The sequence below is a fragment of the Petaurus breviceps genome, unplaced genomic scaffold, assembly GCF_028583685.1.
Source record: "Petaurus breviceps papuanus isolate PSGF00001 unplaced genomic scaffold, PetGlider_PUasm1.0 38, whole genome shotgun sequence".
NCBI classification, from domain to species: domain Eukaryota; kingdom Metazoa; phylum Chordata; class Mammalia; order Diprotodontia; family Petauridae; genus Petaurus; species Petaurus breviceps.
The window spans coordinates 104,171,861-104,190,939 of NW_027186304.1; the positions used below are offsets into that span (position 1 = coordinate 104,171,861).

The 19,079-nt window shown below is 36.6% G+C and overlaps 1 protein-coding gene across 1 annotated transcript in view; it reads right to left on the reverse strand.

Annotated features, from left to right (window-relative positions):
- The window catches only part of PHLPP1 (PH domain and leucine rich repeat protein phosphatase 1), a 287,729-nt gene that overhangs the window by 110,661 nt on the left and 157,989 nt on the right, over window positions 1–19,079 (reverse strand). Inside the window, exon 4 of the mRNA XM_069100244.1 lies at window positions 2,357–2,523. Within this exon, the coding sequence (XP_068956345.1) occupies window positions 2,357–2,523 (167 nt within the window). The remainder of the gene's footprint in view (window positions 1–2,356; window positions 2,524–19,079) is intronic.

The window sequence follows — 19,079 nt, forward strand, 5'->3', positions numbered from 1 at the left end:
ATAACTGGCCGTGTAACCTTGAGCAAGTTACTTAACCCCGATTGCTTTAAAAAAAAAAGGGGGGGGCCTTAATATTAGACTGATCATGGAAGTAAGAACTTCCCCCAAAGATCCTCCTGAAGCCTTATATTCAACTTTGTCACACCTATAAGGAGAACATGAAATTGTCCAGGCCCCAGCTCATATTGCAGAAAGTATACCTTACCCAGAATGACCCCCAAACTGCAAATTAGAAAACAATAAACAACAATGAATAAGGCTATGGTAGTGGGTTCATGGACTCCAGAAGCATGGCTGACCCTATATCTACCCTGCTTCTGGTTATTATCTCCTTTTTTCTTTTTGGCCTTTTGTCTGTTAAACTTGTTTGCTATATTTGTTTCCAGCAGGCTTAATATACCCTCCACCTGCAGATGCCTGATCACTTGAGCCGGATGTCGCCCCTGTCCATAACTGTGATGTGTCACCCCTGGACCTCACATCTACTAAGTTCTGGATGCCAGCTAAAGAACTGACCTCTCGAATGGGTCCTCTTGGGGCAGGGACAGCTCTATGTCCAATTCAGCAAGAAGTAGCTATGGAAAAAGAGACTTTCTCTCCTTACCACAAGATTTTGGGCCCCACTCATTTGAGGAGAGAATGATAGGGTGCTTGTGCTCAAGCCCCACCTTAAGATATTGTTTTATATGCTTATTTTGTGTTATTCCTGTTATACTGTTTTTATAGTACAGTTTTGTTGATACCAGTTTCCCCTAAACTCTGATAAACCTATGTAATTGATATGAAAGATCTTGGGGCCAATTGTAATGGTAATGCTCAGTAGGAAGATCTTTCCCATCCATTAACAGGCCCATGTGACCTGTTTGAGTCACATGGAAGCCTGAGTCACGTGAGTCTATGGTAGTGGGAGGAGCTTGCAGAATTGGTGGAGCAGAGAAAGAAGAAGTTGGTCAGAGTAGTTAGAGCTAAATGAGAGAGAAGAAGCAGGCAGTGAGCTGTGTTTGTTTGTGGGAAGGCCCTAGCACAAGGAAGGCTTGGGGATGGCGGTGCCCCCTGAATGGTTATCGTGTATGGATTTCTTTATTGCTATGATGGGTTTAGCTTTCTGGTATTAGGATTTGGCTTTCTGTTGTTTGAATATATGTTTTGGTTCTGTCTTAAATGTGGAGAGTCTGTTATATTTTGCAATTCAGAATCACAGTGGCATTGACTATAGCTGTCTTAGGCACTGTGAATATTGTGTTGGCACTACACATACATATAAAAAAGTAATATACACATATACCCTCTTCTTCAGTAATTCCAGGATATTTTAAGCAACAGATAAAATAATCTGGAAGGAGAAATGTTTAAGGGAAGGTGGGATGTGCAAATCACATACATAATCATGATGATAAAATATCAAGATTTAACAACATCCCCACCCCAAAAAACCCAAACACACCAAAAAAGAAAAAAAAAATAATGGCCACAAATGCTGAAATATATTACAATCATTTTTGTCACTCAATATAGTAGACAACTGTGACTGATGTATCACAGATTCAGAAATGGTTATTATCCTAATAGAAGCCGTCTTTATGCTAAGTAACAGAAACATAATTTGAACCAATCATCTCTCTACAACATTACCACATGACCTTAGGTAAAATACTTAACCTCAGTGGACCTCAGTCTTCTCTGTAAAATGGAGAGGTTTAATTTCTGGTTTCTAAGGTCTCTTCAAGCTCTAAATGCTATGTGATCCATGTTCTCAAATCAACGCAGGGTATGAAGTCTCATGCCTGTTCTCGCTCCAGGGTCAGGCTGAGATCACAGTTCTTAAACATCTGACTCTTGAAATACAAATTTATAATCCACATGACATTGTGATGATAGATTGAAGTCCTGAATCTGAGGAAATGTGGTTTCACAGAGAAATTGGTCTTTTGTGTTTTGTAAAATTAAGACAATTTAATCTGAATAAGCATCTACAATTCAGGGACATCACAGCAAGTCATCAGCTCTTATTTAACATATGCATTTTTGAGATAAATTAAGAGTAGAGTATGGAGAGAACTGCTCCTTTTAACATACACCAGTCAAGAATGAGTCATAAATTGTTATTTTCACCAACTAGAAGCAGTTAAAAATTCTAGGTGAAGGAAATATGAGGGAACAATGCTACATGAACTGAGAACAGAGAAATGTGAACACTCTTGACCTTGCTCTGTCCCTCATCCAACTAGAGAGAAGAGAAAGCATGAAGGAGAGAGAGGTACAGAAGCTGCTCTAAGACTCTGGGACAACCTATATATGTGACAAGTACAAAAGTCAGTTTAAAAAGACACCAACCAAAAAGGTTTTGTACCCTCACCTTTTGAGTTCACCAAGTCCTCTGCTCGCTGGGGAGCTGGGGTTTTGCCTTAGGAAGTTTTGCTTTAAATTGAGATGAGTGAGGTCTTGGCTGTAGAAGAGGTTGGCAGGCAGATGTTCCAAGCTACAGCATGAAAGGTCCACTGAGCTGATACGCTGCGAGGCAACCTGGAGAAAAATGCAATTAAATATCACTACTGTGAAAATATGGCTTCACAAAAATTGACCATGTATTAAGGCATAAAACCTCATGACCAACCAAATGTAGAAAAGTGGAAATGTTAAATGCAGCCTTTTCAGACCAAAATGCAATAAAACTATATTCAATAAAGGGTCACAGAAACACAGAATAAAAATTAATTGGAAAGTAAAACATGTAATTTAAAAGAAGAGTGCGTCAAAGAACAAATCATAGAAACAACAAATAATTTCATTTAAAAAAATGACAACAAGGAGACAACAAAACAAAATTTATAAGGATGAGATCAAAGCACTGGTTAGGGAAAAATTTACATCTCTAAATGCTTATATCACTAAATTAAAGAAAGAACAGATCAATGAATTGGGCAGACACCTAAAAAAAAAAAAACCTAGAAAAAGGCCAAATTAAAAATCCCCAATTAAACAGCAAATTGGAAATCCTGAAAAATCAAAGGAGATATTAATACAACTGAAAGTAAGAAAACCATTGAACTAATAAATAAAACCTGGTCTTATGGGGGGAAAGAACCACAATGAAATAAATAAACCATTGGTTAGATTTTTTTTTAATTAAGAAAACAAATTACCAGTATCAAAAATGAAAAGGGTGAATTTGCCGCCAATGAAGACGAAATTAAAGCAATAATTATCAGATATTTTGCCCAATTTTATGCCAACAAATCTGACAATGTAAGTGAAATGGATGAATATTTACAAAAATATAAATTTTTGGGGGCGGCTATGTGGAGCAGTGAGTAAAGCGCCGGCCCTGGAGTTGGGAGGACCCGAGTTCGGTTCCGGCCTGAGACACTTAACACCCACACAAAAATACTAGCCGTGTAACCTTGGACAAGTTCCTTAACCCCAATTGCCCTCCAAAAGGCAAAAAAAAAAAAAATTTTATATATATATATATATATATATATATATAAATTGCCTAGATAAACAGACGAGGAAAGAGAATACTGAAATAATCCTACATTTTAGAAAAAGAAATTGAAGAAGCCATCAATAAACCTCCCTAAGAAAAATCCCCAGAACCAGATGGATTCACAAGTGAATTCCACCAAACACTTAAAGAACAATTTTCCAGTACTATATAAATTATTTGGAAAAGGAAGAAAAGTCCTATGAAATTCACTTTACAACAAATATGGTGCTGATACGCAAACTAGGAAGAGAAAAAACAGAAAACTATAGACCAATTTCCCTAATGAATATTGATGCAAAAAAGTAAAGAAAAAGTAGAAAGGACATTACAGCCATATATCACAAAGATCATACATTATAACCAGATGGGATTCATTTCAGGGATGTGGGGCTGGTTTAATATTCAGAAAAACTATCAGCATAATAACCACATGAATAACAAAACCAAAAAAAATCACATGATCATCTCAATAGATATAGAAAAGTCTTTTGACAAACTGTAACACTTATTCCTATTAAAACACCAGGAAAAATAGGAATAAATGGAGACATCTTTAAAATGATAAATAGTATCTATCTGAAACCGTAAGAGATAGCTCAGCGGTACAGCAAACAGAGTACTAGGCCTGAAGTCAGGAAGACTCATATCTGCCCTCCAAACAGTTACTAGATGGGCAACCCCAGGCAAGTCATTTTACCCTGTTTGCCTCAGTTCCTCATCTGTAAAATTAGTTGGAAAAGGAAATGGCGAACAACTCGAGTACCTTTGCCAAGAAAAAACCCGAATACAGCCATGAAGAATCAAACACAACTGAAACAACTGAACAAAAACAATGACGACAATCTTTAAAAAAACCATCAACAAGCATTATCTGTAACAGGGATAAACTAGAAGACTCCCCAATAAGATCAAGGGTGAAGCAAGGATGTCCATTATCATCACTATTATTCAATATAGTTCTAGAAATGCTAGCTATAGCAATAAGGGAAGAAAAAGAAACTAAGGGAATTAGAATAGGCAACGAAGAAACAAAATCATCACTCTATGCAGATGATGGTATACTTTGAGAATCCGTTGAAATAATTAACAATTTCAGCCAAGTTGCAAGATATAAAACAACCCCATATAAATCATCAGCATTTCTATATATTACCAACAAAGCTTAGCAGGAAGAGATAGAAATTCAAATTCCATTTAAAATAGCTACATACAATATAAAATACTTGGGAGTCTACCTGCCAAGACAAACCCAGGAACTAGATGATCACAATTAGAAAGACACTTTTCATACAAATAAAGTTAGATCTAAACAATTGGAGAAATATTAATTGCTCATGGGTAGACTGAGTCAATATAATAAAAACGACAATTCTACCTAAATTAATTTACTTATTCAGTACCATACAAATCAAATTATCAATAAATTATTTAATAGAGCTAGAAAAAAAATTTTTAACTCAACTGGAAGAACAAAAGGTCATGAATATCAAGGAAATCAATGAAAAAATGTGAAGGAAGCTGGCTTAGCAGTATCAGATCTCAAACGACATTACTAAGTGGTAATCATCAAAACAATCTGGTACTGGCTAAAAAGCAGAGTGATGAGGGGCAGCTAGGTGGCAGAGTGAATAGAGTACTGGCCCTAAAGTAAGGAGGACCTGAGTTTAAATCCGGCCTCAGACAATTGACACTTTACTAGCTGTGTAACCTTGGGCAAGTCACTTAACCCCAATTGCCTTGCCTTCCCCCCTCCAAAACAAGAAGAAAAAATAATAGAATGATGAATAAGTGGGGTAGATTAGATATATAATACAGAGTAGTGAATGATCACAGTAATCTGGCATTAGATAAACCCAAAGATCCAAGCTTTGGGGACCAGAACTCACTATTTGACAAAAATTGTTGGGAAAATGGAAAGTAGTTTGGCAAAAACTAGGTATAGACCAACCTCACACCATATATATGGACAAGGTCAAAATAGGTATGAGATTTAGACATAAAGGGTGACATTATAAACAAATCAGGGAGAATGGAATAGTTTACTTTTCAGATTTATGGATAAGGAAAGCATATGATCAAACAAAAGATAGAGAGGTAAAAATGGCTAATTTTGATTACATCAAATAAAAAAGGGGTTGCACAAAACCACTGCAGCCAAGACTACAAGGAAAGTAGGAATCTCTGGAGGGAGGGTATAACAGCAAGCAACCTAGCATACCCAGGATGGCTGTTAGCATAGGTTCTTTGATCTGCTTTTCTAAAGGAAAGCAACTCAAAATAGGTTAACAATCTTAGTTTAATCAAACATATATCATTTACCTAGTCCAGGGGGAAAAGTCAGCACCCTGAACTTCAGGGAAAATATAAACAGAAGTTACAAGCAGACAAAAAGTACAGAGAGAATAACACAATTCAATAGAGCAACAGACAGAGCTTCTAGCTGTCTGACCATCACATATCTACATATACTACATACATAATTACCAGGGGGGGGGGGGGCCCTAAAGGACTACCCGAGGCTGGCCAAATCAAACACCCCTTACGGATGAGAGAGCGAGAGGGAGAGGGAGAGGGAGAAGGAGAGAGAGAGGGGAAGAGGGAGAGGAAGAGGGAGAGGAAGAGGGAGAGAGGAGGGGAGAGAGAGAGGGAGAGAGAGAGAGAGAGAGAGAGAGAGAGAGGATATCACAACCTTCATGACCCACTGCCTAATTACAAAGTAAGAAAAGGTGTGCCTTCCTGAAAAACAAGCCCCCCTCCCCAAGCAAGCTTATCTTGTGGGGATCCAAGTGAGGCCCATTAAAGGGGCAGGAAAGATCTTCAAATTCCCTTCCCATTACAGGGGGTGGGGGGCAGATTTTTTTAAGCAAGTTTCTCAAACACACAGAGAACTGAGTCAAATTTATGAGAACACAAGTCATTCCCCAATTAATAAAATGATCAAAGGACATAAACAGGAAATTTTTTAAAGAATAAACCAAAACTGTCTGTAGTCACATGAAAAAATGCTCTAAATCATTACTGATCAGAGAAATACAAACTAAGACAACTCTGAGGTACCACTTCAACACCTATCAGATTTGCTAAAATAACAGAAAAGGAAAAAAACAAATGTTAGAGGGGATGTGGGAAAACAGGAACACTAGTGAACTGTTGGTGGAGTTGTGAACCAATCCAACCACTCAGGAGAGTAATGTAGAATTATGCCCAAAAGGTTATAAAATTGCATTTTTTTGTCCAACATTTTGTTGTCCCTTTTGTCCAACAAAATTACTATTAGGTCTACACCTCAACAAAGAAAAAGGCAAAGGACTTTTATATTTATTAGTAGCAGCTCATCTTATGGTGGCAAAGAATTGGAAATTGAGGGGATACCTATCATTTCCGGAATGGCTGGACAAAATGCAATATAGGGTTGTGGTGATATACTACTGTACTATAAGAAAGGACAACCAGCATGCTTTCACAAAAACCTGGAAATATATGAACTGATGCAAGGTGAAATGAGCAGAACCAGGAGAATATTGTACCCAGTAATAGCAATATTATATGATGATCAACTGTGAATGACTTAGTTATTCTCAGCAATATAATAATCCAAGGCAATTCCAAAGAACTTACAATGAAAACTGCTATCCATCTCCAGACAAGGAACTGATGGAGTCTGGTTATAGACTGAAGCATACTTTTTAAACTTTATTATCCTTGGGCTTTTATAGTCTTTATTTTCTTTTACAAATGGCTAATATGGAAATGTTTTGCATGACTATACATCTATATATATAATCTACATCAAATTGCTTGCCTTCTCAAGGAGGGTGAGGGGAAGAAGAGAAGGAAAAAATATGGAACTCAAAATCTTTTAAAAAATGAATGCTGAAAATTTTTGCTTACAAACAACTGGGAGAAAAAGTCATTAATTAAATGAAAAAATATATGTCATCTAGGACCAGTCTTTTGAATTTAAATTCTCAAATTGATAGTTCTGGGAATGGGAATGGGATTGGGGGTTTTCATCTCATGGAAAGGAGACATATAACTGTAAAAATGTCAACATAATAATGAATTGCATACCTAATATTTAGATAGATAGACGAGATAGACAGATACATAGATAGATTACAAGAGGATGAGAGGGAAGGAGAAAGAGACAGCATGAGTGAGGGTATGCAAAGGGGTGACACAGAGTTCAATTCAAAGTGGAGAAAAAAAATAAGCCACCTCCCAAATCCCTTATTTACATGCAAATACAGATAATACAATCAAGTATAAACTATATTCAAGTTACAAAGCAAGAAGGCAGCAATTCAAAGTTTCACACTTAGGGAAGAACATTAGTGAGCATAGAGATGATGAATACCACAAATGGACCATGAGATAGATGATACTTATAAAATGAGAACAGGTTAAAGGAAACGAAGGTGTTAAGCCTAAAGATAAAAAAATTTGTCAGTTGTCTTCAAGTCAAGAGCAAGCATGAAGAAGAGGGATTAAATTTGTTCTGATTGGTCTCAGACGGAAGAAAAAGGGACAATCATTAGCGATGCCAAGAGTCAGTTTCAAGCCTGATGTAAATAAAAACTTCCTAACAATTAGATCTATCCAAAACTGAAATGGCCCGCCATGGAAGCACTGAAGATACCTCACTAGGGACATTCATACAAAGGCTGAATAACCACTTCTATATAATGCTGAGTTCAGATAAGAAATAGACTAGATGCTACCTGAGGTACCTTTTCACTCTAAATTTTTGTTCTCTACATAAAACTATACACATAAAAGCTTAAGTGGTCGTGGGGATGGGTGAATCCTAGTAGGGTTCACTCAATTCAACAAATTGTCATCACTTAGGCTCATATATTTGGAGTTGGGAGGGTCTATAGAAGGTCACCAAGTCCAAACACTTCATTTTACAGATGAGAAAACTGAGGCCCAGTGAAGTTAAGTGACTTACCTAAGGTTGTGGAAATAGTAAGTGGCAGAACTGTAATTCAAATGTTAATTATCTAGAGTATTCAGGTACTATATACTACAGATACAGATACAATATAATAGCTCTTAGAATCCAATAGAACTTACCTTATAGGGGGCGGCTAGGTGGTCCAGTAAATAGAGCACCAGCCCTGGAGTCAGGAGGAACTGAGTTCAAATATGGCCTCAGACACTTAACACTTACTAGTTGTGTAACCTTGAGCAAGTCACTTAACCCCAATTGCCCTGTCCCCTCCAAAAAAAATAAAATAACCTGAGATAACTTTACAGCACAGGTCTTCAGTTAGCATTTTAGTATTGCCTCTCCTAATGGCTTGTCTCTGAGATTATCTCCAATTTATCTTGCATATATCTGGTCTGCATATAGTCACTTACATGTTCCCCACTAGAAGCAGGAGCTCTCTGAGGGCAGAGACTATTTTTATCTTTCTTTGCATCCCCAGGGTTTTACATAGTAGCTGACACATAGTTAGCACTTACTAAATGCTTGTTGAATTGACTTATCATAAATCATTGAATTAATTGACTTATCATTAAATTGACTCATCTTCTTATTCCCTTGGTCTTCAATCATGGATATTTTTAATGTTCTTAGAACTACAAATAGGGATGATGCACTCAAATCAAATTAATTGAGATTAGCAAGAATATTAAGCATATAAGCTAAATGTAAAAACAGCTGTAAAATTCACCAGTTTTGTTTTTTTTTAATGTTAAAGTAGTGTCAAAAGTGTTCATATTCATCCATTTAAAAAATATACTGTGTTCAGATAGATGCTTCTGAACTAGAGCCTTGGTTTACATTTCTCCATGTGAACTAACCATCACGATCTTGTATTTATAACACAGAATTTTATGATTCTGAAGCAGTTTACCTGTTACCTTTCACAACAATTCTGTAAATGGGTTGCATAAATGTTATTCTCATTTTACAGGTGAGAAAATGGAAGCTCAAAAGAGTTAAGTGGCCTTCCCACCATCACAAAGCTAACAATTCATAGAACAGGAACTCAAATCTTGTTCTCTGAAGCTAGTATTCTTTTTAGTACATTTTGCTGTAATGAAAACAAACCACATCTCTCCCTGGTCTCATGAGAAGAAAGGGGAGGAAATGGAATGCTTCCTCACATTTCTCTCATGTTTTCACTTCACTCCCCTTCCTATGGAAGTACCACTTACCATCAAATACTTGTGACTGGTGACAGCTTCCAGCTGCCATCCTTGTCACTCTAAGTATTTAGGTCTTGGGCCACATGCACTCTGAGTTTCAACAGGAACACTCAGTCAATGTGACCAATCCAAGGCAGGGTTGTAAAAATCAATGGCATAATTCCTGTAATGATGGCAATATGCAGTTAAAAATTGTTTCCAAAGTCTGAAAAGCCCCATAACCTAGAGCAGTAGACAGAGCGCCAGGCTTAGCATATAGTAGGTACTGAATAAATATTTGTTGATTTATTGGATGGATAAGAATAATCCTGGGTCAACTGTATGCCAATAAAACCAGCAATCTAAATAAAATGGATGAATATTTATAAAAAAAATATAGAGAATGCCATGATTAATACAAGAAAAAAAAGATGTAAGCAATCAAAACTTTGGAGGAGAAATTGAACAAATCATAAATGAATTTCTAAAGAAAAAGACCCCAGGATGAGATGAGTAATGAGCAAATTCTATTAAGCATTTAAAGCACAGTTAGTTTCAATATTATATAAGGTGTTTGAAAAAATAGAAAAACGGGCTCTACCAATTTCTTTCTATGATACAAATATAGTCTTGCTAGCTAAACCGGTGAGGGTCAAAACACAGAAAAAAAAAACTGCATACCAATAGCCCTAATGAATACTGATGCAAAAAAATAATTTTTAAGTATTATCAAGAAAACTATGTCAACATATCACAAATATGATACAATATGACTAGGATGGCTTTATACCAGAAATGGAAGATTGGTCCAGTATTAGGAAAACCACACATATAACTAATTATATTAATAACAAGAACAAAAATTATAATAGATGGAGGAAGGCTCAATATTATCACCTCTACTATTCAAAAGAGTGCAAGTAATGGTAGCTATAGCAATAAGTCAAGAAAAAGAAATTGAGAAAGTAAGCATAGGTTAAAAAGAAACAACATTATCACTTTTTGCAGATGATATGATAGTTTATTTAGAGAACCCTAGAGAGTTGGCTAAAAAAGCAGCTAAAACAATTAACATCAGAGAAATTTTAAGATATAAAATAAACCCACATAAATTATCAGCATTTCTGAATATTACCAATAAAACCCAGCAGGAAGAGATAAAAGATAAGCGTCATTTAAAATAACAAGGTAAAGTATAAAATATTTGGGAGTCTACATGCCAAGACACATACAAGAACTTTAGAAACACAACTAGAAGACATTCTTTACACAAATGCAGATGGATCTATATAACTGCAGAAATATTAATTGCTTATGGATAGACCAAGCCAAGATAAAAAGATGATAATACTACCTAAATTAATTTACTTATTCAATACCATATAAATGAAAATTTCAGCAGGTTAGTTTTAGAGCTAGAAGCAATGATAACACAATTCATCTGTCAGAATTCAATCGAAAATTCATCTGATCAAGAATCTCAAAGGAACTGAGAAAACAAAGTGGAAAGGGGGCCTACCAGCATCAAATCTCAAACTAATCTGACATTAATTAAGAAATAAAGATTGATCAGTGGAACAAATTAAGTACACTACATACAAAAGCAAATGAAGAACTCCAGTGTTTTATAAATCCAAATATATGAGCATTAGAGGCAACAATTCACTATTCAACACAAACTAGTAGTAATACACAGAAAGCAGTAGAGAAGAAACTAGGTATAGAACATTATCTCACACCATATACCAAAATAAACTGCAAATGAGTACATGCCTCAGACATAAAAGATGATATCTTAAATAAGTTAGAGAAGCAAATCAGAAATTACATATCTGATCTATGGATATAGCAAGGGGAAGAATTCATTACCAAAGAAGAGATAGAAGGGATCACAGAAAATTAAAAAGATTTTGCATAAACAAAACCAATGCAGCTAAAATTAGAAGAAAAGTAAGAAACTTGGTGGAGGAGATTTGCAGCAAGTTTCTCTGATAGAGGTCTTATTTCAAGGAAATATAAGGTACTGTTTTACCTTTGTAAGAGTAAGAGCTATTCCCTAAATGACAATGGTCAAAGGATATGAAAAGGTAATTTTCAGAGGAAGAAATCCAAGCTATCAGTGGTCATACCAAAAAAAAATGCTCTAATTGCTAATAATTAGAGAAATGCAAATTAAAATAACTCAGATTCCACACCCATCAAACTGGCAAACATGACAAAAAAAAGAAAATGAAAAATCCTAGAAGGCTGTGGGAAAACAGGTACATGAATAAAAGGAATCTAGAATTATGTCTGAAAAGTTATTAAAACTGTGCATATCCCTAACCCAGTGATACCACTAGTAGGTCTATACCCAAAGAAATCAAAGAGGTAAGTTCTCCACTCAATAACAAGTTTGGGCAACTGAAAAGGAAAATAATAAAGCTTAAGTCTTAGCCCTCTCCTCATTCTGGGCCACGACATGTGCTACCTAATAATAAGTGGATGGAACTCACATTAACAAGTAGGAAACAAATGAGAAGAAATTGTGTGGGAGCTGCGGAGACTGAGCCCCCAGGAAACTTGCCAATAATATTCTAAGAAAAACAGTTGTTGGTGGTGGTGAGACGGCGAGCCGCCAAGGCAGCCACAGCAACCACCACTTACTCCTCTTCTGCCCAGGCCTGTGCCTGTGTCCAAACAGAAGGATCCTGATGCTTCCACCCAGATCAGTCCGGGCATGCAGGGAATGCAACTGGGAAAGGAACATCTCCAGTGCGGGCGACTGATTCCCTTAGGTAATAACTGGCTGAGCTATGCAAGGAGACAAATGGAGAAAGAAGGATTCAGGTAGTCTGGACACAGGCAGCTAGCTGCCTACCCTTTGTACCACAAAATAGTAAAGGTAGGACCTGGCATCAGCATTTCAGTTTGTTGGGGCAGGGGGCAGGAGTGTAAGTGGGTGGGATTTCATGTTAAAATTACAAGAGTAAAAAACACATCAGCCCAGAGAAGAGATTAATCCATAGCCCCTGTAACCAAGATAAGATAATGACAGGAGGTCACCCAACCTTGAGGGGACATGGGCAACCATCTGCTGACCAGATATAGATTCCAGGGAAGGGCATAACCTGCTGGGGGCATGAACTGATGACAGCATGGGCTTCACAGTGCCTGCTTCATGCGGCTCATCCATCTGGTTAGATATGATCTTACCAGGTAAGACTCTAAGCAAATTTAAAGGCACTACAGGGGTCCAGGGAGAAAAATGAAGAAGGCATAGGCACATTACGCTAATCTCTGCAAATCTTCCAGGTTTCAAAAAGAACTTTGGAAGCACCTAAACCACTGGTTGTACAGCATTCTGCAGTCAGAGAAATACTCATTCTCTCTGTATGTCTTTCATACTTTCCTCGTATTCAACCCTAGTAAAGCAGATGCTCAATAAGAAAGGGTTGATTGAGGAGGTCAATAAACAAAAAAAGGACTAGATATAATAATAATATATAGTATTTATGTAGCATTTTAAGATTTGCAAAACACTTTAAAAATATGATCCCATAAGATAATATCTCACAACAACCCTCTGCAGGGCATATTATTGTAATTTCCATGTTACAGAAGAAATTAAAGACTTTGAGAGCTTAAAAAAATCTACCAAAGGTCACACAGCTAGAGAGTATCTGAGGCAGGATTAAATTCAGGATTTTCTGTCTTCAAGTCCAACACTCCATCTATATATCAAAATATTCACAACAGCACTCTTTGTGGTCACCAAAAAACAAATTAAAAAAAAAAACTAATTCACACTAAGGAATGGTCAAATTAATTATGGTATATGAATGCAATAAAGTATTACTGCAGTGTAAGAAACAACAGATGAGAAATTCTGAGACATAGGAAGACATGTATGAACAGATGAAAGCAAACAAAGCAAAATCAAGAGAATGATATATACAATGACTACAACAATATGAATAACAATAAAAGGTAGTCTCAGAGAACTGAGCAGGAAACATATCTTCTTCCTCTCAACAGAGAAGGGAGGGGCGGCCAGGTAGCACAGCGAGTAAGAGCACCAGCTCCAGTGTTGAGAAGACCTGGAGATCGAATCCCGGGCTCAGACACTTAGCACCCACCCAGAAACACCTGGCTGTGTAACCTTGAGCAAGTTACTTAACCCTGATTGCTTAAAAAAGAGAGAGACAGAGAGAAGTAAGGGACAATAAATGTGGAACGCAGTATATACCTTATCAGACACAGTCAACGATGGATGCTTTTGTTTAAATGTTTTTCATCATTATATTGAAGGGTGCAGTGGGAGTGATAATAACTATAGTATAAAAAAGAAAGGCAACAATAAAACTTTAAAAAATTAAAACAAAAAACATATACCAAGAAATGAATGATGTAATCTAGAAGTTAATAAAGCATTTGATATTTAAAAAAAAACATATACCAAATGTTGAATGATTATACTTTGTATGACCAAGTATATTTCAGTTTCCCAGATAAATCATATGATGCTGCAAATACTGGAAAGAAGTTCACTTGCCAAAGAAAGGAAGAATATCTTAGGAAAGAATTCAACCAAATCAGCTAGGGAGGAAGGTTTTGAAATCATTCTGGAGTAAATAGGATAAGAGGCAATTCACACATAGGCGACCCTCCCCACCCTCAAAAAAATCAACTTAATAAGGCAGAAAATCATGAAAACATTTCAGAGAAAGTAAAAGAGGGAAACCAGCTATAAAATCCTCTCCATGCCACTTCTGTCTCATACAGAATAACCCAAAGTGACCCTCTGAAATATGCCAATATAAATTATCTAAGAAATGATAACTTTTCACCCAGATGAACGTTGAGAAAGCAAGTGAATTCAGAGAACGTCCCTTAGCTAAAAATAAGATAAAAGTGGAAAATTATAGATTACACTAAATAGAACCTGATCTGACTGCCCAACCAGGTTTTATTTATTTAATTTCAAAATAAAAAATGTTTGAAGAGTTTCCTTCCCATTCCCTAATTTTATCTCCCATGTAAGCTTATTTCAACAGTAATGTGGTCAAGGGTGGAGAAATACAGTCTTTCTAAAAATAGTAAATAACAATCACTTTTTGAAGGATATATGGTTCAGGTGCTCATTTCCTTCTATGCAAAGCGTCACCCTAGCACTGGCAAAAAGAATAAGATAAGTTTTGGAATTGTTACAATCCCAAGAACAATAGCTTATCATGACTTGGCATCAAACTATTAAAGTAACAAATGTCTTGGAATTTCTTGGATCACGTCTTTACCAAAGTAAAGGAAGCCAAAAAACTGAACAAATTATGCTACAAACAAATGGATTTTTATGACCAAATTGTCAAAAAAAATTTCAAAGTCCAATGGTTAAGGCTTTCTTTCCAAAATACAGGATTTAAGGTCCATATATGTCTCATGTGACCTCTACAGTTATTGCAGTCACAGTTAGTGAAGCCCTGGAAAATAAAGTTGTAACCACCAAAGTCCTTGGCATTGACAAATAGCTCAACATCAGAAACCGACAGTTTTATCAATGGAAATGACATTAAAGAAGACAAATTATCATGTGCTTTGCCACTGCACCGTAAGGACCACTGGGGCCTTTCCCTGTGACTTACACTGAGGTTTCCTACATGTACCATATCCACCACTGACAATGTCAGCTCCTTGAGAGCAGGGGCCATCTTCCTTTTCTATTTTTATTGTAATGTTTATTTAGCACAGTGCTTTGCACATGAGTACACGATTTTTTCATTTACACATCCCCTTCCACGTACAAAATAAGCCATATGATTTTTCATATCATTCAGACAATTTAAAAGGATATATGGTTTTCTTTCTTGGCGTTGTTTATCTTTTATTTAGCTTCTTATTTTACAAGAGAAGTGTGGGGACGACTACATGAAAATGAGGTTAGCATACATAGGTGGTTTCATTCATATTTCAAAGACAGGATAATGCATTTGGCATTCTAAAAGGTCCATGGGAACAGTGACAGATCATACAATACTTTTAAGACATACTAACAATGGTCCAAAGATATTGGCAGTTCAAGTATGCAAAGAAAGAAAAGTGACTATGTAGAATGGAGTCCACTTTTCTCCTCTTGCACAAAAACATGTAAAGGTCAAAAAGTTCAATCAGATTCAACAATTCATATTACATATCATCATGAAATGGCCCATCAAAAGATCCGAGATCTTGTTAGAACAGTAATGTTTTAATTCAAGGCCTTTGTGACTTTTGAAAATTAGTGTTAATCTTACTTAACAAGAAAAACAGGTTAATTTAGGAGGTCAGAAAATTGGGTAAGATTCTCCATTTATGTAGAAAAATGAAGAAAAACATACATTTTCCTAATAGGAAACTCATACTACCTCATCTACTTCCATCCATCAATCAGTCAATCAATGGGCATTTATTAAATGCCTACTAAGTGCAGAACAATGTTCTAGGCACTAGGTACAGATACAAAGACAAAATAGTCCCCTCCCCGATGAGGAATAGATTCTAACAGAGGGAGACAACATGCATATATTTATCACTATCCACTGACATCCATATTGATATAGACAGCGACACAAAACAGATACAAGGCAAATGGAGGGGGTGGGGAGTACTCCCAGCTGAGGACCACTGGCCTGGTCTCATGGAGGAGGTCAGGGCACGCGGTCTGAGTTCCACATCTAATTTTCTGAAGGAAACCAGAGAAGCCAAGAAGATAAATGAAGAAGGAGTTTGTTACAGGCATACAGGACAGAAAGTACAAACGGATAAAGATGCACGATGGAGCATCGTAGATGAGGAACAGCAAGGTCAGATTGGCTAGACCATAGAGCACATGGAGAGGAATGATGAATAATAAGCTAGAAAGGTAGTAACGAGGAAAAAAATACTAACCACTTATTCTTAAAGTAATCTTTTAAAAAGTGAAATTGATATGCACCTCAGCAAAAATAATTTCACCCTCAAGACATTTTCAGGGCAATAAAAAACAATGCAGCGAAGGGTGAATTTAAAAACAACAACAGGCCCAAACCTCTTTTATTAGTCAGGCTTTAGTGAATTTTCCTTTCTATCCTACAACTCGGCTTGATACTGTTCTGAGTAGTTTCTTTGCCTACGCATAAGGCTGTTATGTGAATAGATGGCTAGTCTACTCCAGTCTGCTAAGCTCTATTTTTGAACCAATACATTCATCTTACCCTCATCCTATCCCACTATGCTTTAAAACTGTCAACATGTATTTTACGTTTGCCTCTGCAGTAAGACTGCAGTTTGAGTCACTCATGTTATTCATGATGGGCCATTTACTAAAAACCATTCTTCATGAGGCAGGAAAGCCTCAGATCAACATTCACTTTTTTCCCCTTCTCCCTACCCTAAATGCCACTGTATTTATTCCTTATTATGTGCATGACTTCTTCAATAATTCAAAAGATGAGATTTCCCCAAAATTATTACTCCCACTACTAACATATGGTCCAACTATCTCATGCTTCAAAAACTGCCATGGCCCCCCAATTTTATCAGCTGTTAGTCTGACAATGAGTCTCTAAACTTAGTAGAGACAAGCCTCAGATGACAGTATGGGCCAAGCCCATATTCAGAGCCTTTCCCAGCCTGGTAGGACCTGCTGGAACTTGTGCTCCACTGGCACTAACCCTAATCCCTGACTCCCCCCATTCTCAACACACACAATGCAAAGGAAAGGGGAATTTTCTTAATTAGTTCTGCCACCTTTGGGAAAAGCTTGTTTTAAAAAAGAAAAAAATAATCAAAGATTGAAAACTAAGTAGAAGGTCACAAAATAGCTAATAAGAAGCAATGGCAACTGGCCCTCAATGCCCTTGGGTACTTTTAACTGCCTGTTACAGTTATTTACATGTTTCCTCTCTCCCCAAACTCATTTTTGAAAAGGAAATGTGTGAATTTTTCTCTTGACTCTATTTTCCTAAAATAAGTTAAAAACATCAAAAGCCACTTAAGTAGGTTTCCCTAAAGTGTCTAAGGAAGCACAAATGGTCTAGACCTGTGGAAAGTTAAGAGGTTTTAATGAGACATTAAAAGTGATTAGTTTTGCTAACTGTCCTTGAAAAACCTGAGGAACTATGACCCTGGCTACAAAGGTTTCATCAGTAAAATGGTACAGGTTGGTGGAGATATTATCTCCACAATCTTACACAAGAGTGTAAACTTTAAAATAACCATTCTATATTTTTTATCTGGGGCCAAGAAAGCCCTGTAAAACCAACCCACTTAAGTAATAACATTGGATCCCCCAGCATTTTGTTTTTCAAAATGCTAAAGTCATAAGAAATATCCTAAATTTGATCCATCACTTTTAATGATGACTCATCCATCAGTTACTAATCATTTTACTGGGAAGAGATACACGCAGCCTTTATTCAAATTCTAACTACATATATTCACAGCGACTCAATGCAACAAGAATAATTTAAGAGGGTATGCCAGGCTCCTTTTAATAGAGAAACCAACATTCATTAAGCGACCTCCCCAAGGTTACACAATTAGTAACAGAGTGAGTGTGAACCCAGGTTCCTATAAATCTAATCATCTTTCTGCTTAGGAAAGTAGAAATTTCCAAATTTATAAATAACCAAAATTCTTTTTGAGCATCACAATACCAAGTCACTAGAAATAAAATGCATAAATAATTTTGTAAGGCTATAAATATGGAATCAATCTGATGTATATGTGACTATCTGGCCAATGTATTCAGAAAAAAAAAAATCCCTCTTCTATATATAGGATGGTGGACTTGTCATTTATAGCTTAGATCCAAGAAAGAGAATGAGGGGTCACTGGCATTTGATAAGAGCCATGGGAAGGAAAAAGGCATAGGAAGTCTACTGGTGAAGCCATCTAGCCCACATGCAGTTATTTTTTTACTTTTAACTGATAAGTGACATGGTTGGGATTCAAACCCAGTTCTTCTTACTCTAAAACCAGGACTCTCTGGAATATGTTATCATGCTTCCCAGTAGTCTGTTACTCTTAAAAACTTGTGTAAATGAGGAGTAGGCAGAACATGCAGAATCCTCTTTCCATTCAATTTTAAAAGAATGAGCAGCCACACAAATGGCAAACTTATTGTATAGACATTTTTCTTACTTTTACCTGAAAATCTAGATAACTGTTTTGTAACTAACTGGACTGGGCGGGGGGGGGAAGAAGTGGGGTAGGGTCCTTAAATGGTTTAATGAAGCTCTCAAATGTGAAGTATGAAAGTGGAAGGTATTGTTTTCATTTAGTTATAAGCCACTGAGACTCACAAGAGGAGACCACAGTGAGCTATCAAAATTCACTTACAAATCCTTCTAATAATTCTCACTCTCCTTCCCTCCTTCTCTCTCCCCTACATCCCTTGCTCTCCCTCTCTCCTCTTTTCCTTCTCCCAATTTCTTCTCTTTCCCACCCTCCTTTTCCC